Raw genomic sequence first — 24,200 nt, forward strand, 5'->3', positions numbered from 1 at the left:
TGAAAAGGAATCACTGTGGAAAGTAGTCCGTTTTTATCTACAAACGTGGTTTAGAAGCGCGTTAAATCAGAGAAGTATTGAAGAGACGATCGTACTTATAGTTTGTAAACGATCGTGGTGGTTGCCATGGAGACGCGAAACAAAATGGTTGCTGGAACGCATACGCATACGTGAGAACGTGATGCGTGTGTGATGACGAGGTGGAGATGACGAAACAGGAACAGGAGCGCTGGAATAGAAGAAGGAGGCTCGCGTAGATAGGAGCGCTCGTGTGGAAGCAGGCTCGTGTGAATGGAAGCGCTCGTGTAGACAGAAGCGCTCGAGGGGACAGGAGTGCTTGTTAAGTGAGTTTGAAAAAATACAAATATGGCAACAGTCAATAAGAGGAGAAAAACTCTAGAAAAGTGGCGTTTTGGGACACAAAAGTCGCGTTAAGTCGGTAGTCAATCATTAGGCAGATTTTGTACATGTAGATGTCGCTAGAAAGAGCGAGGTAAACGTAAGGGGAATGAACACAAACTGCCGCTGGTGCAATCAAGGCACAGAAAGCTAACACAGCCGCTGGTGCAATCTTTACACATATAAACAAGAGAAATACCTTAATATCTTTAAAGCTGTACAGGTGAACGCTGTCAATGTCTCATAACTTCACTGGAAAGGTTCTTGAGGATTGGGTTCTTTTCTTGAAGTAAAAAATTGATGGCGAATTTTTTTTTTTTTTTGATGAGTTCTGATGTAGGGTTGAAGATCCCAGTCGTCGCCAAATTTATGTAGTAAATAGAGCCAAGAAGCCAAGTAGAAGTCTGTAGCTTTATTGGGACAGACAGCTTGAACAACCACCTTCAGTAGGAGCCCAGTAGAGAATGGCTCATCAGTGCATAGAATGTTACAGTGGAAATGTAAGATAACAATTCTAACAGAGAATGCAGAACAAGCATTACATGGATTACTACAGACAGGAGTGGAGGGGTTCTAACAGAGGGCCCACAAGTCTTGTCTATACACATTTGAGGTTCCATGTCTGGGCTGGTTGGACCCAAGGAGGATTGACTCTTTTGAGACCCTCCATAAAAGCTTTAACAACTGGAATTCTGAAGAGGGAAACATGTTGTCTGTTCTGAATGTAGGCAGCTACAGCAGCAATGTGTAGTCGTATGGATGTAGAAGATAAACCACAAGTTTGCAAGTGAAGTAGATAGCAGACAATATCTTGCACTTTGGCCGCTAAAGGGTCAGTGTGTTTTGAATGACAATAGTGTACAAATGTCTTCCACGTCGCAGCTTCTTTAAGAATGCTCATGCAATCGAGTGTCAGATTAAGGTACCAAAATTCTAGTCAGGAACCAGATCACAAGATTGAGAGATGAGTGCCTGATTTTCCCTGTGGCTCTGCGTGAGAAGGTCCGGCCTTTTGGGGAGCCTCTTGTGAGGAGCCACTGAGAGTTTGCGGAGGGTGGTGAACCATGGTTGGCATGCCCAGGTGGGAACCACCAGGATGAGGGTGAGAGACATCTGCCAAAGCCTCCGAACCACAACCAGAAGTAGTGAGAGAGGAGGAAAAGCATAGGTAAATACCCCTGACCAACTCATATATAGTGCATTGCCGCTGGACTGTGGGTGTGGGAACTTGGAGGTGAAGCTTGGGAATTTGGCTTTTTCTGCCATGGCAAAGAGGTCTATCTCCAGGAGTCCCCAATGCTGGAAGTACCGTAGGAGGACTTGCAGGTGGAGTTCCCACTAGTGGGCCGGTGGCGGCACCCTGCTAAGGAGGTTGGCAATGTCGTTGCCCACTCCTGGAAGGTACTCCATTAACAGATGTACTTGTGTCGGAGAACCCACTGCCAAATGGTCTGAACTAGGTGTAAGAACTTTGGAGAGCAGGTGCCCTCTTGCCTTTGAAGACAATACATGGCTGTCATGTTGTCCGTCTCTTTGAGGACTACCCTGCTAATCAAGTGGGTAAGGAAAGCTTTCAGCACGAGGAGTTCCAGGTAATTGATGTGGAGAACCTGGTGTCTGGGTTCCCACTGGCCTCAGACTGTCAGATCCTGTAAGTGCACATCCCGTCCCGCCCATTGTAATGGTCCTCTGCGGAACTGGGTTGAGAAAAGGCTGCCCCTGCAACAGGTTATTGATGAAATGCCACTGCAGAAAGCGACAAGTGTGGTGGCTAGATCATCCCAATGACCCTCCCCTTGGGACCACTGGTGAGCAAAGCACTCCTGTAATGGACCCAAATGCAACCTGACAAGGGGCACTAAAGCAGTACAGAAGGCCATCATGCCTAGAGCGTGCAAGACTTCCCTGACTGTGAATTTATGGCCAGGTTGAATGAGAGGAATTAGTATCTGGAAGGACTATCCTGGCAATATTTGGATATGCCATGCCAACTTCTAAGTTTAAGATTACCCCCAGATAGGGCTGTATCTGGAGGGGTTGAAAGTGAGCATTTGTTGCGTTGAAGATAAACCCTAGCCGATGAAGGAGGTTTATTGTGAGCAGAGTGTGTTTAAAGCCGTTTTGACGGGATGCACTCTTGAAGAGCCAGTCGTCTAGATGGGGAAGACATGGATGCCTTGTCTGCCCAGGTGAGCAGCCACTACAGCAAGACACTTGGTGAACACCCTGGGTGCAGTGGTGACCTCGACGGGGAGCACCTTGAGATGGTAATGCTTTCCACTGACTATAAACCTAAGATACCGGCAATGTGCCAGGTTGATTGGTATGTGGAAATAAACATCCTTCAGGTCAAGAACAGCCATGAAGTCACCTTGTTGTATGCGTGGGATGACATCCTGAAGAGTACCCATGTGAAGATGCTCTGAAAGAACGCATTTGTTTAGTGACCTGAGTTCCAGAATGGGTTGAACGGAACTGTCTTTTTTGGAATGAGAAAGTCCAAGGAGTATACTCCTGTGCCCTTTTGATGGTGGGGGCCGGGTTGTATGGCCCCTTTGAGAAGGAGCACTTGGACCTCTTCTATGAGTAGCTTTTGATGTTCTGGGGAAAGTTTGTGTTTGCGAGGTGGTATGGTGGGAGGCGTGGTAGTGAGCTCCAGACAATAATAATGTTAAATAATATCCTATTCCCACTGATCAGAGGTGACATAGCGCCAAGCAGGAAAGAACTTTTGGAGGTGCCTCCTGACAGATTTGTATGATCGGGTGGGAAGGTGTGGCATGTCAGGCTTTGGTGGTGGCAGCTCCTTTGGGGAGCACCTTTACCTGTTGCTTTCAAGTTATTGCCTCTGTAGAACCCTTGAAATTAGCCTCTGTAAGAGGACTATTGTGCTTGTGGCCATTGTACAAAGTGGAAGTCTCAGGGGAGGCTTTGAGCCTCCACTGTAGGGCGTGCGGCAAAAGGACCGCAAGGGAAAACATTATTTTTTAAACATATGGTCAACCTGCGGTCGTACCCGTTGTTGCCCATCTGAGGGTAGGTTGAGAAAATTTTGCTAGACTTCCAGATTGATGGCAGGAGTATGCACAGCATGTGAATCTACAGAACTACATGCCACAATCAGATGCTTAAAGGGTAAGTAGCATTTTCCATTTTAATGTCCACATCAATAAAGAGGGAGTGAGTTGGAAGACTCAATGTTTGACTGTTTGAGATTTTGCCAGCGTAAGTATAGTGACTAAAGAGGACTAGGTGGCTGCCTCAGTTGTAAGGCATGGTGAGATTTTGGCCTAGTGTAGGTGGCAGGAGGTCGCTGTCTGCACCTTAGTTTATACTGAAGCCCTCAAAGGTTGGATCAGAGGCAAACTCATGCTCAAAGTGAAGCAAAGGCCATAGTCGAGAATCATGCTGTAAGGAAATCCTTGATAAGTGGTAACTGTGAGAAGTTCAAATCCAAATGCATGTGGTTTGTGTCTAAAAAGAAAAGTGACCAGCAAAAAATCTCAAATGAAGGCGTTAAGAATAAAGCTAAAGAACTAAGTATGGTTAGCTAGCGTAGATGGGGAAATGAGTGAAGTCAGTGGATTTTAGATTTACTTTTTTGACATGAGCTGAAAGTGATGGTTCCTTATAGAATGGAAGCACTAATTTGAAAATGAGGCAACAATCCAGTGTACTAAATGCATTCTCACTTTAATAACAGAAAACATTAGAAGTTTGTATTTCAAAGGTGTCCCGACCGAATGCAAAGTCACAGTACTTCAGTGATAACGTTTTGCAGCGTGAATCTTTCTGGATTCACTATGCTGTGCATTATTCCGCGGTCTTGTGGTTGGGTCCGGATTCGTAGTCTTTTCTTTGTTTTTTTTTTTTTTTTTTTTTTTCTTTGCCCAGGTGGGCGTCGGCGTCACACCCCCTTTGGGTGTATTTCCGGTGACGTCGGCATGCTTCCTGCGGAAGCTCCCACTCTTGGGCGCCATCTTCAGATTCTTTTTTTCCGCGGTCGGGTCTGGATCGTTCCCGTTTGGGCTCCAGACATTTTTGGAGAAAGAAGAAAGAAAATACAGAAAAGACGAGGAGAAGTCATCTGAAGACTCCAGGGGACTTCACCGACGAAAGACAAGCAAAGATAAGGCGTTTTCCATCCAGATCTTCGACGACCGTCGACGAACACGCGACCAGAGAGGCCCTGGACGCTCGAGGATGGACAACACGCCGTTCAAGTTCTGCCGTAACTGCCACCACAAGTACGCGCAGAAGGACCAGCACCCGGTATGCAACCTTTGCCTACCGGTGGACCACGAAAGCGGAGACTGCAACGCCTGTTCCGCCTTCACCCCGAAGACCCTTCGTGTGAGAGAGAGGCAGAGGGTAGCACACGCCGCCCTGCAGGGGAAGGCCCCGACCCCGTCGCTCTACGAGCTGGGGATGTCCTCCGAGGAAGAAGACAACGCTGCCGCCGAAGACGACAGCTACACGGTCGTAGAGACCGATTACACGAAGACTTCTGACAAGGTAGGAGACTCTTCGGCCCCCAAGAACCCGAGAGACTCTGAGTCTCGAAAAATCGAGGGCAAGACCCCGAAAGCGCCGACGCCAAAAAAGGCGGCGTCCGCGACTACTCCCAGGCCCAGCGGATCCTCAGAGAAGGAGTCCCCGGCGCCGAGAGCTGCTGATCAGCAGAAGACGTCGAAAATCGTCCCCGAAAAGGATCGATCGACGAGGGAGAAAGACCCGAAACTGTCGACGACGACCAGAGACCCGATATCCGGTTCGACGTCGAAAACTTCGACTCCGAGAGGCACGGCGACGAGCCATCCGTCGAAGAGAGCGGCGGAACCATCCGACGCGGAACACGCGGCCGAGATGGAAAAGAAAAGAAGGCGCCTCGAGGCAGAAATGGAGAACTTCATGCAGCGGAAAAAAGATTTCGACGCAAGGATGAAGGCCTTCACGATCCCTCACAAGACCAAGCCACCAGTGCTGGAGGCGGTCGAGGAGGAAGAAGAAGAGGTCGCCGAAGTCACCGAGCAAGACCAGGACGTCGAGGTGTTCGACGACCAGGAGGAGTACGAGAATCCCCACGAGAGCTACAGCTATGGGGAGGAAGATGAGGGCAGGACAGACACAGAGTCGGCGCCCTATGACCTTCAGGAGGTAGATTACATCGATGTCGACACCGACAGCCCGGAGGAGGTGGTCGACACCTACCCCTCGAGGCCCTCGCCGCCGGACGACATCGGGGCCTACAACGCGGTGATACAATCTGCCGCAGCAGCTTTCAAGCTCAAGCTCGACGAAGAGAAGCAGAAAGCAGACTTCCTTCTGGAAACATTGCTCCCAACACAAACGAGGAGCCAGTTCCTCCCGATGCTCGAGAGCGTCTTGGCTCAGGGGAAGGAAGCTTTCAGGGAGCCCGCAACATGCAAGGCAGTAACTCCCAGAACTGAGAAGAAGTACAAGCATGCCGCAAAGGACCCGGCCTACATTCAGGGCACGGTCTCCGCAGACTCCATTATCACGGCCACAGCAAGGAGGAGGGCTAACGTACCCACTACCTCGGGCCCGCCACCGGATAAAGAGAGCAAAAGGATGGATCTGGTGGGCAGAAGGATCGAACGGAATGCCGCGACCCACTGGCGCATGGCTAATTCCAACGCCCTGGTAAACAGACACATGTACCAAATCATGGAGGGACTGGGGCAGTTGGTGAAGGACTTGCCCCAGGATGCCAAGCAGAAAGCCGAAAAGCTAATTGAAGAGGGGAAGAATGCTGCAAATTCTTGCCTTAAGACGGCCCTGGATGGGGCAGACACCGCCAGCAGGCTCATGATGATGGGCGTCACGGAAAGGAGACACGCCTGGCTCAGGATATCCGGTTTCAAACCGGAGGTGCAACACAGCATCCTGAACACACCATTCAACGGCAGTACGCTTTTCGGACAAACAGTTGATGAGCAACTCAGCCAACTTAAGAAGGATAACGAAACAGCAAGATCCATGGGAGCATTGCAGTTCAGAGGGAACAAGAGGGGCACCCCGTCACGGAGGCCCGGCGGGAGAGGCGGAAACCAGCCAGGTACATCACACCAGGCTTTCCAGCAAACGCACCAGGCAGACTCGCAGGGTCAGCAGGGCCATCAGAAACAGCCCTGGCAGTACCAACAAAGAGGCCAGTCCTTTCGAGGGAGAAATGGACGGGGACAAAATAGAAGAGGGGGCCAGCAGCCCACCTCCAAGTGACTTCAAAAAAATCCGTGTGCCCACCCACAAAAAAGATCCCAGGGGGCAGCACGTACAGATGGGTCAAGACAAACTAGACACCTACGACCACAGGACACCAGTGGGAGGAAGATTAAGATTCCACCTCCAGGAGTGGAGAGGAATCACATCAGACAAATGGATCCTCAACATTATCCAATTCGGATACTGCATAGAGTTGGAGGCGAGGCCAACAAACAGAAAACCAAGAAGAAAGCCGCTAGCAAGCAAGCAGCTGCAGTGCCTTCAGGAAGAAGCAAAAGAACTCCTGCAGAAGCAGGCCATAGAAAGGGTACCCTTCAAGGAAAGAAACACAGGAGTATACTCAACATACTTCCTGGTACCAAAAGTAGACGAGACAATGAGGCCCATTCTCGATTTACGGTTCGTGAACAAATTCATAAGAACGCAAAAATTCAAAATGACCTCCCTGCAAGAGGTGCTCCCACAGTTGCAGACCGGGGACTTCATGGTCACTATAGACCTCAAAGACGCATACCTGCACATCCCAATGAACAGGAAGCACAAGCACATGCTCAGGTTCACCGTCGGAGAAAGCCACTACCAGTTCACGACACTGGCCTTCGGTCTAAAATCGGCACCAAGAGTTTTCACAAAGTGCCTCGCAGCAGTCGCAGCGCACCTAAGAAGGCAGGGAATACATGTATACCCTTACCTGGACGACTGGCTGGTGAAAGCAAACTCATACCAGAAATGCAAGCTGCACGCACATACAGTGACCAGCACGCTCATAAACCTGGGGTTCTCCATCCATTGGAAGAAATCATCAATGGAGCCGGAACAAGTGAAGATCTTCCTGGGAGCACAGATCAACACCTTACAGGGCAAGGTGTTCCCCAGCGAGAAGAGGGCGAGGGCGCTGGTGAAGGAAACTCGCCTCTACCGGAAGGGACAAGCTCGGACAGTGAGGACGGCGAGCAAGATCATGGGGATGATGGCATCATGCATCCACCTGGTACCGAATGTACGACTCCACATGAGACCCATTCAAGAATGGCTACAGGAGCAATGGTCACAAGCTACAGGCAGTTGGGAGGATCTAGTGGTTGTAACGCACGCAGTGCAGAAGGAGATGACATGGTGGACCATGGAGAACATAGCAAGGGGAAAGCCTCTAACGCCCCCAACGCCAACAGTGACCATCACCACAGACGCATCCCTGAAGGGATGGGGCGCTCACATGGAGGAGCTCAAGGTGAGGGGACTGTGGACACCGACGGATGCCACAAAGCACATCAATTACTTAGAATTGAAGACAATCTTCCTTGCACTGAAGGCCTTTCAAACAAGACTGTACAAGCACAGGGTATTGATACAAACAGACAACACCACTGCGATGTTCTACATCAACAAGCAGGGGGGCACACAGTCCGCACCGCTTTCAACGCTGGCGCAGGAGATATGGAGATGGGCCATCCCTCTCAAGATAGACCTGCTAGCCATACACCTACCAGGGAAGGACAACATACAAGCCGATTGGCTCAGCAGGCAGACATCGGCATCCCACGAGTGGGAGCTCAATGCTCAGGAGACAAGATACCTGTTCGACAGGTGGGGGACACCATCGGTGGACCTGTTTGCCACACGCCAGAATGCAAAATGCCAAAACTTCGCATCCAGGCAGCCCGAGGAGGGGACACTGGGGAATGCCCTATGGATAGATTGGTCAAGGACATTTGCCTACGCCTTTCCCCCGATACCACTGATGCACAGAGTACTGAGCAAGTGCAGAGCGAGCAACATGACACTGATACTGGTCGCACCGCAGTGGGCGAGGCAGACCTGGTACTCGCAGATCATGGAGATGACACAGTGTGCACCCCACAGATTCAGCAGGAGGAAAGATCTACTGTCCATGCAGAACGGAGAGGTACTGCATCCAGAGCCAGAGAGCATGAGCCTAGTAGCGTGGCTCCTGAGGACATAGAGTTCGCACATTTGAGACTACCAGAAAGCACCCTGAGGGTACTTCGGGAGGCACGAAGGCCCAGCACTCGAAAGTGCTACGTTGCGAAATGGAAAAGATTCACAATATGGTGCAGACAGGAAAGACTCCACAATAAGATGAAGAGGGACTCCACAGTGCTAAGGTACCTGACGCACTTACTGGAGAAGAACCTTAGCTCATCCTCGTTAAGAGTTCACTTGGCAGCGATAGTAGCCTACACAAGGGGAGAAACGTGCAGGAGCTTCTTCACATCACAGGTGGTGAAGAGATTCCTAGAAGGAGCGAAAAGGATCGCACCACCCAAGCGGGTGCCGCCACCTGCATGGAACTTGAACACAGTCCTAACGGAACTCATGAAAGAGCCCTTTGAACCACTTCACAAGGCCTCCCTAAAGATGCTAACTATGAAAACAGCCTTCCTGGTTGCGATAACGTCCTTACGCAGAGTAAGCGAGCTTCAAGCGCTGACGCTACAAGAACCATACATACAAATACACAACGATAGAGTTGTGATGAGGACTGACCCACACTTCATGCCGAAGGTGGTATCCAATTTTCACATGAACCAGTCTATACAGATACCGAGTTTTTTCCAAAAACCCACAACCAGCGCAGAGAGAGCTCTGCACACCCTGGACGCCAGAAGGGCAGTCATGCACTACATTGAAAGGACAAAGGGGCACAGGAAAACGAAACAGTTTTTTGTGTCCTTCGCAAACAGCTTCATGGGCAAAGCAGTAACCAAAAGGACCATTGCACGATGGATCGCACAAACAATCCAACTCTGCCACAAACGGGCAGGACAGGAACTGGCTGAGGGGACACGTGCCCACTCCACCAGGAAGAAGGGCGCTACAATAGCCTTCCTGGCTAACACACCCATAGAGGACATATGCCTGGCGGCAACATGGGCTTCGGTGCACACGTTCACGAAGCACTACTGTGTGGACATACAAATGAACAAGGAAGCTCAAGTGGGACAGAAGGTGCTACAGCACATATTCAACACCCAACGCTCATCTTCCACCCAGCCGCCACAGAGATGAGAAACCGCTACAAAATCTATGCACAGCATAGTGAATCCAGAAAGATTCACGCTGCAAAACGAATAGTTTTCTTACCTGTCGGTGTAGTTTTGCAGCTTGAAGATCTTTCTGGATTCACTAGCGAACCCACCCACCTCCGCCAGAAAGATGAGGCTGGAGAGAGAAGAGGTGGTTAACTAAAGAATAGACTTTGAAAATACAAAGCGGTAAATACAAACTAAGAAGAACATTGCCATTACTTCGGAAACGAAAGAAACACGGAAAAAAAGAACCCGAAGATGGCGCCCAAGAGTGGGAGCTTCCGCAGGAAGCATGCCGACGTCACCGGAAATACACCCAAAGGGGGTGTGACGCCGACGCCCACCTGGGCAAAGAAAAAAAAAAAAAAAAAAAAAAACAAAGAAAAGACTACGAATCCGGACCCAACCACAAGACCGCGGAATAATGCACAGCATAGTGAATCCAGAAAGATCTTCAAGCTGCAAAACTACACCGACAGGTAAGAAAACTATTCGTTAGAAACTATGAGGCAATTTCTGGGGATAGGTTATCTGGCTTTCCAAGAGTTGTTCTACAAAAAGTGTTTGTCTCGCAAAGAGACCCACCAAGTAGGATATTTCATAGATAGATTTTGTACATATGGCCCCTAGTTACAAATTAATATTTTGAGGTCGCAAACAACCTGCAGAATCAGGCTGTTTGTGACTGCAAAAGGTTTATAAAATCTTGCCAAATCGTGAGTCAGTAACCTGTTACCGAATCATAATTTGGTTTTGCGAATCGTTTTTTGGAATCGGATGTGTTTAAGTTGTCCCTTCGTAATACAGATTAACAGTGGTATGTGTGAATGTTTTGCGACCTCAATGGTGGTGGTAACCAGTCGCAAATGGCTATAGATTCCCAGGGGACTGCTTACTCTTTGTGCATGTTCAAACAAATTTTTTTAAAAGCAGGCAGTGGTTCAAAGGGCCTACTGCTAGCTCTTAAGAAATGAAACTTGAACGTTTATGAAACTTGAACGTTTCATTTTTTTTTTTTTTTTAAACACGTCCAGTTTTCCTTTAAAGAAAACGGGCTGCATTAAATAAATAAAAAAGGGTTGCTTTATTAAAAAGCAATCACAGACATGGTGGTCTGCTGGCTTCAGCAGGCCACCATCAATGTGATGGCCTCAGATTCTAATGGGTTGCAAATTGCGAACTACCTTATCAATATTCATGAGGTAGATCGATTGCGACCCCATTGGGAATCGCTAAATGAAACTCATGGGTTTTATTCATTAGAAATTGCGATTTTCGCAAAGAATCGCAATAGGGAAATCGCATTCCCTAAAATGTATACATATGGCCTTAAAATTTGCAGACTAATGCATCTCTGCTTTACCTTAGTTCCTAACTAATGGGTACCCTGTCACCTACAGGCAATACTTGGAACTGCTTGTTATAGCTGTTTAGCAGTTTGGCACTATGAACGTTGGTAGTAGGTACTCTTGGTTTTGACACCTCAGGGCCTTTGCAAAGCCTACTTAGTTTTCATCCCCGATATTTAGCATTTTTCACTTCAGCACAGGACGCCTGTGCCTCAACACTGTGAGTTCAAGTCATGGGTGTTTGGTTCCTAAACAGCAAGAATTGGTTTAGACCCAGACACCCCATACAAGCTGGTTCCTTGGGGGCAGACATCATGGCCATGTTATTGAAAAGATGCCTTTCGCTTATGCAGAGTAGCAATGAGCCTTCGAACAGCAGGCAGTTGAGTACATTCTGTGGAGAAGGATCGAAAGGAAACTTCAAGATACCAAAAGATGCACACTGACAAGTGCTTGGGTGTCCACCAGTTGCTTAGGTGTGCTGTGAAGTACTTGGGCATGCTTCTACAAACCTTCCTCACCTGAATGCAAAGTATCTCGGTTGTTGAGTCCCCACCGCCCCAACCAGTCCCCATCCTAGCCCCTCATCCGAGCCACTCACCCTAGCCCCTCACTTCGTGAGGCAGTATTCAGAGACCTGTCCTTACACTGAATTCGGTCCTTTCTGTCGGCCTGTAGTCAGGCAGGATCCCTGCCTCCGTTCAGATCCAAGGCATGTTCTCTCTGGTGTGGCATCCCCCAGGGATTGGCCAAGCACGTACCGCTTGGCATCAGTGTGCTATGCTGATGGCAGTCAGTTGATCGAAGGCTTGAGAGCAACATTGAAGAATCTTCTCTCCCACCCCACCTCCACCATCCAGTCCGTTGTGCCAGGAAGGAAGGGAGCATATCACTTCTGTGCGCTTAAGATGGTCTGTGTTCTATTTTTAATTCAGCAAGATGGACACTGTTAAGGTTTTTTTCTTCTTTTTTTTTTTACCTCAACAAGTTTTTTCATGAAAACGGAACTGAAGCTGCGATGGTGATGCTGAACATTACATTGAGGTTGTTTCACCAATGAAAGTTTACAGTTGATGGCGTTGTCGGTGACTGGACGGCCTGGGTTTAAGAGTGCCATGCTAGGGGGAGACCAGTGCTAGAGGGAGGCGGGATGGAGGCCATGCACTGCGGATCCACGACCACAGCAGAAGGCATGAAGGAGGCAGAGAGCAAAATATGTAGAGCAAGAGCCGAATCATCAGGTGTTGATAACAATGAATTGATAACATTCCTGTTTGATATTTTAATTTAAAAAAGCGTGAGTTGCAAATCACTGTATTATTTCACATACAATATTTTAATAATTTGTTGTGCCTTTCTGACATCACGTGTCTCAGGAAGCATCCTCAGTGGTAAACCTGAACTGCCATGGGTGATGGTTATTAGTTAAGCAGCGAGTTTAGCAGGACATTCTGTACAAATAACGAGTTACTAATCTGTTACTGTCACCGCCACCCTTCATGTCTCATATGCGACAAATGTGACAATTGCATTAAAATGATTTTAATGTGTAAATGTGCCTTGTGTCTCATATTTAAGTGCATTCTAACATGTTCTTCTGTGACCCAGAGCACCATATCTGGTGTGTCGGCAGCATACAACCGAGAACAACTTTGGCTAGCCAATGAAACGCTGATTACAAAACTGCAAGCCCGCTGTCGTGGATTCCTCGTGCGCAGAAAGTTCCAATCGAGGATGGACTTCCTTAAGAAGCAAGAACCTGCCATCACGTCCATCCAGGTACCCCCATGCTGATGCCGCTTTCTCCATATCAGAGAGCTAGCCATAAATGTTATCACAAAATGAAATAATGCAACCTGGAAGGCACATGCCAGTTTTATGACTACATGTGAGAAAATAAATAAACCAGCTTGTTTCACAGCTACGTATGAATCCTCGAAGCATGTAAACGTTGAATATTTGCAACCTTTGTACTAAGGAAAGGGGCTCACGATTGCCATATTGCATTGATAAATGCCTCTATAGAGACAGGCCTGATTCCTCCTAAACCATATTTCACAATAAATCACCACACTTACCATTGCTAATGAAATAATTTCAGATACGTTTGTGTAGAGGGTGTTTTCAGAGCCACTCTCTGGATACTTCTGAAAAAACTAGTTATATGGAAAACGACTTGCATGACAAAGATGATATTACTCGGCTTTGATTTTGTGTCCGCGATTTTATCTGAGCAGAGTTGTTTGGTAACTTTTGTATTTCATCAGTTATTACCCAATACTTTCACAATAGAGCCTCGAGAAAGCAAAATGTGTTCACAGTTCAGTCAGCAAAAGCAGTACGCCTAGTTTGCTATCGGCTACTAATGACCTGAGATGAAAAGAAAGCATTATACTCTGTTTAATCTACTACACAAGGAGCCCCAAAAAATCACACGTTCAAACAATCTTTTTGTGACATAAAAGATTACTACACATATTCTAATAAAACCGTTGAACAGTGTTACATGATAGATGGGGTTGAAGTTCCACCAGGTTTGTGATGGGAGTTCCGACGCCAAATTTCCTTAACTGCAAATTCTGAGATTGACAAGAGGCCACAGGCTGCTTCCAAAATGGTGAATGTTTTTGTAACTCAGGAATATAAGCGTGAGCACTGTAGTAAAGAAGGAATTGTTTACTCCATTTAGACGGGCAAGCTCCTGAGTTGTATTGGCACCATACAAGATATGAACATTTTTCAACTAGGATGGTCAGTGCGTGAAACAACCTCAGAGGATTGGTTCACATGATTACAGTTAGACACAGACAGTGTAGGTTCTACTTATTTAAGTGTATGCAAGGAAATGGATGTTGTTTAATACAATCCACATGTGAATGGAGTTTCACTATCAGAGAGCTCAATTTTATAGTACGGACCGCTTGCCTTTAATTGCCATCTGCATTGTATGCCACACCCCTTATGGTTCTTTCTGTACAATGTCCTGTTTTTGACCTTTAAAAACCAGAAACCCACTTCCTTAATACACATGAGCTTTTCCGTTTTAATTTGGTTTGTTACAAGGTCCATTCTGCTTTTAAACTTCTATTTAACTGAAAGATTACCAGATTTCTTTTTTTTATTACATGAAAATGGAGGTAAGGAACAGAATGTACCTGCATTGATGGCTTCTCTAGGACCGTTATGTGTGGCTTGGTTTTGTATGCAAATGTTGCATTGGTTTTTTTTGTTTTTTTTTAATCCTCATTTGTGTGCATAGCTCCAATCTATCAAAAACAAGAAGTAAACCAACACAGAGCAATGAGCCAACTGATCGTATACTGTGCCAAATCAGCTTATAACTGGTAGGGGAAATTATCTAACGGAAGGAGAAGCCAGTTCCCTTTAGCACTGTATACATTGACCAACCTTGAACTCGCTTAGGATGGTACCTCAGTTGATAGTGCCCGAATCATCGAGACCCCATTGGAATCAAGACTGTTAGTCTTGATAGCCAGGATAGGCAATGCTCACATTAATCATAGGACATGGGGGGAAAAAAAAAAAAAAAAAAACCCCAGGTAAGATCTCTACAGAAGCATTGCCCAGAATGCTCTAGTATTCGGATTTCCTGCCCTGGCAAGGTCAAGTTTAGAAATTTGAAGGAGTGATGTTCGCCATTCATGCGCTGTAGGTGGTTGAGCATCTTTCCAGTGTCTGCATATCTCCCTGCGTGCCGCAAGGATGGAATAAAATATCAATCTTGTTGCAGCGTTGCGGGTTTTATTTCTCAAACCAAATATAACTAGAGCGAGGTCTATAGTGATATGTTCACCCACAGAATGTGACAGCTTATTTTTAATAGCTTCCCAGTATTCTAATAGACTTGGACAATCAAAAAACATATGTGTATCCGTGGCAGCGGCTAATCCACATCTAGGACATAAAACTGGACCAGTTAATGAAAATGTTGTTAATCTGTGAGGAGAATAGTATGCTCTATGCAATGTAAAAAGGTGGTTCCTACGGAGCCAAGATGGTTTAACTAGCTCCCAAAGCAATGAGCAGGAAGAAATCCAGAGCTCATCCACATCTAGGCCTGGCATTAGTTCTGCCCACAAATTTGTTGGTAATTGAAAGCTGACATCTATTTCATCAATTATTTTGTAATACCACCGCGAGATTTCTTTTTTTGCCACTGGGCTGTCTAATAAAGAGGTTACCAAGTCACTAAGGCCTCCTATAGGCTGCGTATTACGTCGCATTGGCTGACCGTTATATGACTGGGCCCAACTGGAAATCTGAATGTATTTAAATTTTGACAACTCAGGGCCGACTTTGGTAATAAGATAATCCCAAGGGAGTAAAGCCCCGTCCATAAACAGATCATCCCAACAATAGATACCAGCTTCTATCAGGGGGTTATTAAGGGCGTCTTTTGTCCATAAGGGAGGGGCGGGTAAATTCCATATCGGAGCCCTCGCTGAGTAGTAGCCAATCTTTATCGCTTGCGTAACTTTGTACCAAGTAGATACACAACCCTTTAGAACTTTCAGTTTTATCTTTTTGAAAAATTTGGGGTCACTGAACTTAAACAAAAAACCGGCATGATTAATTCCTTCGCATTCCAATAAAATAGAAAAAAGAGGGCCCATCCCAGTAGATATTGGGGTTTTAAGCAACATGCGCATGTGCGTTAACTGGAACGCCCATGCGTATATTTGAAGGTCTGGTCCAGCCAGACCTCCATTCTCCCTCCATCGTCTAATTTTTTTCCACGAGATTCTGGCACTTTTGTTGTTCCAAATAAAACTGGTAATAGCGCTCTGTAGTTTAGAAATTAATTTTGGATCAAAATAAAGTGGAATTGAGTTAAATAAGAAAGAAACTTTCGGTAAAATGCTCATCTTAACCAGATTAAGCTTACCCAGAACAGAGAGCGGGAGATGGGACCAATCTCTCATGAGTTTCCGGCACTCTGCAGCTACTTTATTAAAGTTAAGAGAAGCAATTACGTTGATATCCTTAACTATATTCACCCCCAAATACCGGATTTGGCTTTTGAATGTACCGTTATTATTAGTTCTATTACAATTCCAAGACATTGACTCAGTCTTGAGGGCGTTAATTTCATACCCGGACACTTTCCCAAATGTAAGGGCCTGTTCAATTATTTCTGGGTATGCCTCTTCATAGTCTGTGGAAAAAATCATAATATCGTCTGCATAAAGTGCCACCTTCTTATCCCAGCCACCATAAACAAAAGGTTTGATGAGTGTGTTATCCCTAAGAGTCTGAGCAGATGGCTCTATATATATGTCGAAAAGAAGGGGGGACAGGGGGCAACCCTGTCTAGTTCCTCTCATGATCTTAAAGGGCTCTGTCAAACCTCCATTAATTAGCAGTGAAGCAGAAGGATTACGATATAAAAGCTCTACTGTCCTCCGAAATCTATCCCCAATGCCGAACCTCTTCAAGGCCTCCGATAGGTACAGCCAATTCACCCTATCGAAGGCCTTGGTGGCGTCCAGAGTAAGAATAATCAGTGGAATTTCCTCCTTTATAGCAATGTCCATTGAGCCAATCAATTTGTATGTGAGCTCGCAAAGCTGTCTCCCTTTTATGAAACCCTTTTGGTTCGGAGCTATAATATCCGAAGCTACCACACCTAGCCGATTATGGCGGCAGTCGGCTGACTGCGGCAGTGCTCCGCTCCGTCTCGCCTTTAGATGCCTAGCTGTTAGCGGTTAGCTGAAGGAAAACTCGCCGTCACTAGTAGCTTGTGGGATTATTACCCGGCTATTTTCAGGCTTTTGCAAAACTTAAAACGCCTATTGGCGTTGAAATTACCTGAGATCGATGTGCCGAGTTCTTGGCGTTTCCTGCAGCGTTTCCTGCCGCGATCAGGAGGGAGGGTGCGGCAGCCTAAGCAGCCTCGGCAGCTCCAGCCCCAACCCCAGCGCCAGGTAGAAGAACGCGGAAGTAAACACCCTTCGGATGGAGTGTTCACATCGGCATTGCTGCAACCGTGGAGGCAAGCTGCTTTGGGGCTCCGCAAGGTGAAACGGGCACAGAGCCTTCTCGGCGTTGGTTGCACCATACATGCCAACGGAGCCTTTGCTACTTGCGACCTGAAATTGGACCCAGTAGTTCAGCAAAAAAAATACGACGATTTTTCTTCCCTGCACGCAAGCATTACACCAAAGGGCAGGACCCTTGAGTCTTCTGTTTCCTCTGAGTCTTCTGTAACTCCTACTGTAAGTACAATAAAAAGTGTGAATGTGGTGATTAACTACAGAGCATATAGCGCGTCCCTTAGCCAAACTCAGGCACACATGAGTGCTTCAGAATCCGTTAGGAAATTAAGGGGAAAGAGCGTAGTAAAAGATTTAGCGGGGGTTAGTGTATCTCGGAAAAAGAGAGCGAAAGGCACATTTCAAGACATTAAGGAAGAGACTGGGAAAAAACTTTCTCAATCAGGAAAAAGTCCGCAACCAGATCAGGAAACATCCTCATACCTCTCGATTGAAGTGAAAGCTAAAAGGGGAAGGAAACGTTCAAAAGCGAATCCCTCTACTGCTCTTGGCCCTAGAGTTACCCCTTCTTTGCGCTCATATTTCAAGGCGATCCCTCAAATTCTGAACCTTGGAAAAGAACAAGTCCAATCTAGCGACAGCATTTCCAAACTCGGAACTGAGATCATGGAAACCATAGAGATAGATGAAAATCAAACTGCTAATATTGATCTGTCCCACATAACACTGCTAGAGGAGAGTACACCAAATGTTGCATTGTTAAGTGAAATAAGAGTACAGGGTTGGTGCAAAGAGAATGTGATGTTTTGCTTGGCAGATAAAATCAAAATCAAAAACATCTTTATTCAGATAAAAATATCCGTTAAAGAATCCCACAGATGAAATTTACAAAGAACTAAGTAAAAACATACTGTTTAACATCCATAAAAATGATCTCATAACGTGGACAGTTAGATATACAGACGCAGGACACCTGATACCAAGCTTGGCGTTAACTCCGTGAGCATCAAGTTTGAAGGTATTATCAAAACCATCAGATATCTTAAAATGCCCAGGAATAGCAGCTGTTTTCTTCTTTGGATGGCTTAAGAAACATAGACACACTCGATTGTTTAATTTAACATTATTAAGATTACGGATACATTTAAAAGCATCTTTATAATAAATAGTTATTTAGTTTTGAAAACAATGGCCGCAGTATTTGTTTCCTGCGATCCCTATAAAAGTTAGAAAAAAGTAAAAAAAAAAAAATGTAATGTAGTCTGATTAGACGTGCCATGCTTGACAGATCAAAATATTGTCTTTCATGTGATTACTTTAACCCCTTGCGTGCTGGTGATGGAACGACTCCGTCACCAGCCACGGACGCGCTGTGCTAATGATGGAGTGGTTCTGTCACGGCGCGGCCGCCCCGCCTGCACGGCATCGATTTTGCGCTTGCGCGGGCATTCTAATGAGCGGGCATGGCCGCGACGGAACCACGCTGTCACAAGCACAGCGCGCCCATGACTCGTGACGGAGTGGTTCCGTCACGAGCATGGCAGCGCCGCACGGCCCCCCAGCGCCGCGGCGGAATTACTGCCGCGGCCAAGGGGTTAAATACCACATGTAAACATAAATTATAAGCAAGAATGCAGGCTTTTAAAAAATAGTTTAAAGGGGCGCTCCCATAGTTAGAAAGATTTCGAGCTGGTTGATATTTTCTTATCACAAAGTCCCAGAGGACGATGCCAGTGAACACAGTTGTCAAGCCACTTTATCCAGTGGGAATGACCTCTTTGTCAAGAAGTCTTGTCATCATACTGAGCCTTGTCCATCCGAGGATGACATCCGAGCAGACTGGCTGAGCAGATATTGCAGCAGACACATGCACCCATACACAGATGCTGTGAGAAGTTGGCCTGGTAGGGGATGTTTCCAATTCTGGAACCACCTACTACCTGACCAAACAATCCCTTATGGTGTCTGGTTGTAAGTCAACCTTATTAGACAAGCTATCCTAGGGGTAGCATGGACTAAGCAGCCTAAAGGCTTAACTTAAGAGGTCGTGTTAAGCGAGCTGTTTTACCACATACAATCCTGTAATACCAAATGAAAGGACACCACACAAGTATATATTATAAAAATATATGTGTTTATTACTAAAAACAATCCCCAGTATTCTTTATGAATAAAGGGGCACAAGCGTTAAATCAAAAAGCACTGTTTAAACATACAAGTTGCACAATTATGGATGAGGGCGGGGGGCCACTCAAACCATATACTAAACAAGTGGTATAAGAGAGGCCACTCGAACAGTGGTTAGGCCTAGGGCCTAGGGAATCGCTGGGAGCAGTCAGGACAAGCAATGCTGAAGTCGGGAATGGCCCTCGGGATTCGGGAGATGTGCGGAAAGCGCACGCATGCACCAATGTTAACCAATGGTGCGTAAAAGTCAAAGAGTTAAAGTTTAAGGACACTTCCGCTGAACCTAGAGGAACAAAACTTAACACACAGACCCTAGAGGTGTGCACCAGTGTGGGAACACCGGCGGAGCAAAGTTACCTCACCCACAGGAAGTGGGTGCACAGGGTCGAAGTGGCGTCGGGTTTTGACACGCAGGCTCTTGGTGCTTGAAGCTGAAAGGGCTGCAGACAGGGTGAAGACGAAGTGTCCGGTGGAGTCCAAGGGTGGACTCAAGTTGTAGAGTACCTGAAAGCAGAGGGGACAGAGTCTGGGTCACTCAGCAGTGACCAGGGTGGAACCAGGACGGAACCAGGCAATGTCGGGCGCAATCAGGTGGTCGTCGAGGAGCTTCTCTCCGCTGTCACGTGGGCTCTGGGGCATCTGCGACGTCCAGGAGCAGGTCACGATCTGTCCCACGCAGGCTCCCACCGTCGGTGCAGTCGGCTTCAGGTTTGGAGCAAACAAGCCTTGGTAAGAGCAATCCACGCAGGATCGGAAGATTGCTTCTCACTCGGACCAGGAAGGTCAGAGTCGGGGCTCCTTTTCAGGGGAGCTGGTGTGGATCTGGAGCAACCAGATTCACGAGTCTTCTTCGGTAGTTCGTCGGCACAGGGACCACAAGCCAGCTGGCAAGTGACCGGGCCAACGCGTTGAGCCAAATCGTGCCAAAGGGCCCCACGCAGCACTCGTCGAGTGTGGAGGGCTGAACTTCGGCTCAGGAGTAGCTCAGGGTGGGGGCTTCTCAAACCCCGGTGTACAGCTTCGAGGGTCACTCGTGGGCTGCACGGTCAGCGTCTCGTGGTCACTTCAAGATGGCGTGCCTCACGCTTCCGGTCGCCTCCACGGGTCTCAGCTTTGCATGGACTGTGGATCGGGCTGTTAGAAGCTGGGCAGGCTTGATCTCGTCGATCTCAGTCGCTCGAGTTCCGGCGGGAACTGCAACTAAGTAGACGTCGAGGGCTGGATGGTGCCTGCTGCTGCAGGGTGGTCACTCCTTGACCACAAGGGAGATTCTTCGGGCTTCCACGTTGAGATGGAGGGCGAAGGGTCCAGAATATCGTTTCAAATGTTTCTTCCAGGAAATCTGATGTGCATTGGCACTGCTCCCACTCTTATTCGAATCTGGTGGGCGTGATTACCTGCTAGGTCCCCTCCTATGGGTGGGACCCAGGAAGTGGGTGGATACACCCCCTTCCTTTGATCCAGGCCGCCCTGGCACGAGGGCTGGAGTGCCCCAGAACCGGTTTGGCCGGATTATGCAAGGGGCAGCCTTGTGCGCCCCAGGCAGTGTCTGGTTTCTTTCAAACCTCCCTGCTACAATACACTATCTCCTGTCTGGAGGGCGGTGACACCCTCCTGTGACAGGAAACCCTTTGTCCAGGACCCCCTTGACTGGGTTTCGGTCAGCTCCAGGGGTCCAGACATTTGTCTGTGGCAGAGGCATCCATTTTGTGGATCTTAAGGCCTTTGGAGAAATCAACCGCATTAAAGTGAAGTAACATGTCTTACCCCTCTAGAGGGGTGGAATGCCATCCCCGTCGCCAGAACTGGCGAGGGGATGGTATTCCAAAGCGTATGACACCTTACACGACATGTTTTGATAAAGCCAAACCAGAGTTGCTAAATAACCGCGAGGATTATAAGGCACTTAATAGTATATGGTATGGCATTATCCTGAAACAGCTTAGGGATTTGTTCCCGACGGCTGCAGACAGGCTCAGCTCATGCTAGAGCTCCATCTCACATAAAAACCATGCACCCAGCCTCCAGGATTGGTGAGGCCTGTCTATAGGAGTGGCTCACAGGTTTACATGTGTCCAGATATAGGTTTAGACATAGGTATACTATATCTAAGCAAGGGGTGTGTACACCACCTTACCCCAGCTGAGTGATCAGCCAGTTGTGTCAATTTAAGAACCAGCCAGGGGTGGCAAAAGATATGCTGCAGCCCCTGGTAGGCCTTAGTGGCTCCTGTGCCCTGTGCACCTATAGTGCATTCTACAGGGGCTGACAAGGAGTCCATTTCCAATTGGTATGTACCTAGGGTACATGGAATCCATTTTTCAGAGAGAGCAGATGGCCTGGGGCCCTGATTAGCAGGGAACCAGGTCAACTAAGTCAAAAAACCAGCTAAACACAGGCAAAAAATCTGGGGTAACCATAGTCAGGTAGCCACCTTCCTACATAACCCCCCCCCAAACGAAAGGAGATAAGGCTATCCTTGGCCAGGTAAGCCTATATTGCCTGAGTGGCCATATAAGGAAGTACCTGCACTAGCATGGGTACCCCCTGTCTTATGGTCCACTAAGCAGTCCCTCACCCTTTGGGTATTAGAGGGTCTCCACCATAGGGAATCACTACCTTGGGTGTGTTTATGCAAAGTTAAAGGCTGGTTTGGATATGGAGTATTGAAGTTAGGCTCTACTAAGTTAGGGCTTGGCTTCCTCCATTTATCTTCCACCAGGTGTGCCTTTCTTTCTTTAACTGAGTTGCACTGTGCTCTCAGGGTCAGCCTCTGGCTACCTAAAGCTGGAGGCTGGGTCCCTCTGTTTGGCTTGCTGGAGGGACAGTTCAGGTTTGGGCCCCTTGGGTCCCAGGTTTGGCTGTGCCCAACAGAATCCATCTGTGGGAGGTCCCTAACTACTTTTAAGGGGGCTCCCTCAGGAGTTTTTAAAGTTTTCACCTTACTAGGGCTACTAGTTTTGGTGCACCTAATCTTTTGATGGGGGTGCTGTATTTGACAGGGGGCCCTCTGGGTCTCATTGTCCTTCTTGTCCTCTGCAGCCCTGGGCTGGCTAAGGCAAGGTAGAGAGGGGCAGGTTACCTGCTCCAGACTGGGTCCCACCTGAGAAGGGTCCACTGACATCAGAGGTTCTGTCAGGCTAGGCCCAACCACCTCTGGGGCAGCTCCTTCATCAGGGGTAAGATCAGTTCCCTGAGGAGGCTGATCCTGTCCTAAAGTCTGGTGAGGGGGAGATTTCTCTTCCTCCTCCATGCTCTCAGTTTGTGTGGAGTTATCCATCATTTCAGGTTTCACAACACACACGTCAGTTTGAGTTTGGGCTGTGGCCATCACAGCCCCACCAACCTTTTCAGGAGGAGACTCAGTTTGGGTTTCTGCTGTTATCATAACAGCTTTGCTATTCTGTTCAGGAAGAGCTTTTACTAAAGATGGGGCAGAGAGTTTCTCAGCCCTACCAACCTTTTCAGGAAGGACACCTTGAATTGGGGCTGTAGCCAGTACAGCCTCACTAACCTTTCCATGGGAATTCACCATTCTAGAATGGGTTTCCTGTTCAACCTCAGCCCAGGCTGAGATTTCTAAATCATTCCCCAGTAGACAGTCTACAGGCAAGTTTGGGGACACTGCCACTCTCTTTGGGCCAGTGACACCTCCCCAGCTGAGACTTACTACTGCCATGGGATGATTTGTTTGGATGCCATCAATGTTTATTACCTGGTATGTGGCACCAGGTAAAAGTTGCTTAGAGGGGACTATGCCATCAGCCACCATGGTGATGCTAGCCCCTGTGTCTCTAAAAGCTTCAACTCTTAAACCATTGATGATGGGTTCTTGTCTATACTTACTCAAAGTATTTGGGCAAGCAGAGAAGTTGGCAAACCCCATGCCAGTCTCATAAACAAGATCATTGGGTGATGGGGACCTGGATAGGCCAGGGTCCACCTGATTTCCAAAAGTAAACCCACCCAGATTCCTGGATGTGCTCCCACTTCCTGGGGGATTACTGCTGACAGTAACAGGAGGTGTTGAAGCTGGCTTTGGAGGTATATTTTCTTTATTGTTATTCTTGGGACAACAGTTATCTGTTTTGTAATGCCCCACCTGTTTACAGGCATAACAATAAGGCTTTTTCTCAGTTGAAGAAGTGTCTTGGGACCCACCCCCATCCTTGGAGTTTTGGGGCCCTGGGGAAGTCTTTTCTTTACTTTTATCCCCACCCTTATCTTGAGGCTTGGTAGACTCCTTCTTCTGGTTACTGTCCTGATTCTTAGGCCTAATCCTGGTTCTGACCCATTTGTCTGCCTTCTTTCCCAATTCTTGGGGAGAGGTCAGATCAGAGTCTACCAGATGCTGGTGTAAGAGCTGGTTCTGACAATTACTTAGGATCTGCTCCCTCATAATCAAATTATACAATCCTGTAAAGTCATGTACCTTGCTGCCATGTAGCCAACCCTCCAGAGCCTTAGTAGCACAATCTACAAAATCAGTCCAGTCCTGAGTCTGTGTCTTCTGGGTGTCTCTGAACTTCAACCTGTACTGTTCAGTGGTTAAGCCAAACCCATCTATTAGGACACTCTTCAGGACTTTGTAATTGTTTGCATCCTCATGTCTGACAGTGAGGAGCTTATCTCTCCCTTTCTCTGAAAAGGAGTACCATAAGATTGCTGCCCACTGTTCCTCAGGAACCTGCTGTACCATGCAGGCTCTCTCAAGAGCAGTTATCCACTTGTGGATGTCATCCCCTTCCTTGTAGGGGGGCACAATCTTTGTCAGGTTTCTACTATCATAGGACCTGGGTTTCTCTTTAGGAATATTGCTGCCACCAGTGGCATCTAAGCCACACAATTTTTGCTCTCTTGCCAAGGCAAGTTTAGCTTGAGCTAAGGTAAGCTTAGCTTGACTCAGGGCTACCTCCTCTCTCTCTATCTGGAGTCTGACAGCCCTCATTCTAGCC

The 24,200-nt window shown here is 47.4% G+C and overlaps 1 protein-coding gene across 1 annotated transcript in view; it reads left to right on the plus strand.

Annotated features, from left to right (window-relative positions):
* IQGAP1 (IQ motif containing GTPase activating protein 1) overlaps positions 1 to 24,200 on the plus strand; it is a 488,190-nt gene that overhangs the window by 342,641 nt on the left and 121,349 nt on the right. The window contains exon 19 of the mRNA XM_078683320.1: positions 12,653 to 12,823. Coding sequence (XP_078539446.1) covers positions 12,653 to 12,823 — 171 coding nt within the window. The remainder of the gene's footprint in view (positions 1 to 12,652; positions 12,824 to 24,200) is intronic.

Source organism: Lissotriton helveticus, chromosome 3_1 (genome assembly GCF_964261635.1).
Source record: "Lissotriton helveticus chromosome 3_1, aLisHel1.1, whole genome shotgun sequence".
NCBI classification, from domain to species: domain Eukaryota; kingdom Metazoa; phylum Chordata; class Amphibia; order Caudata; family Salamandridae; genus Lissotriton; species Lissotriton helveticus.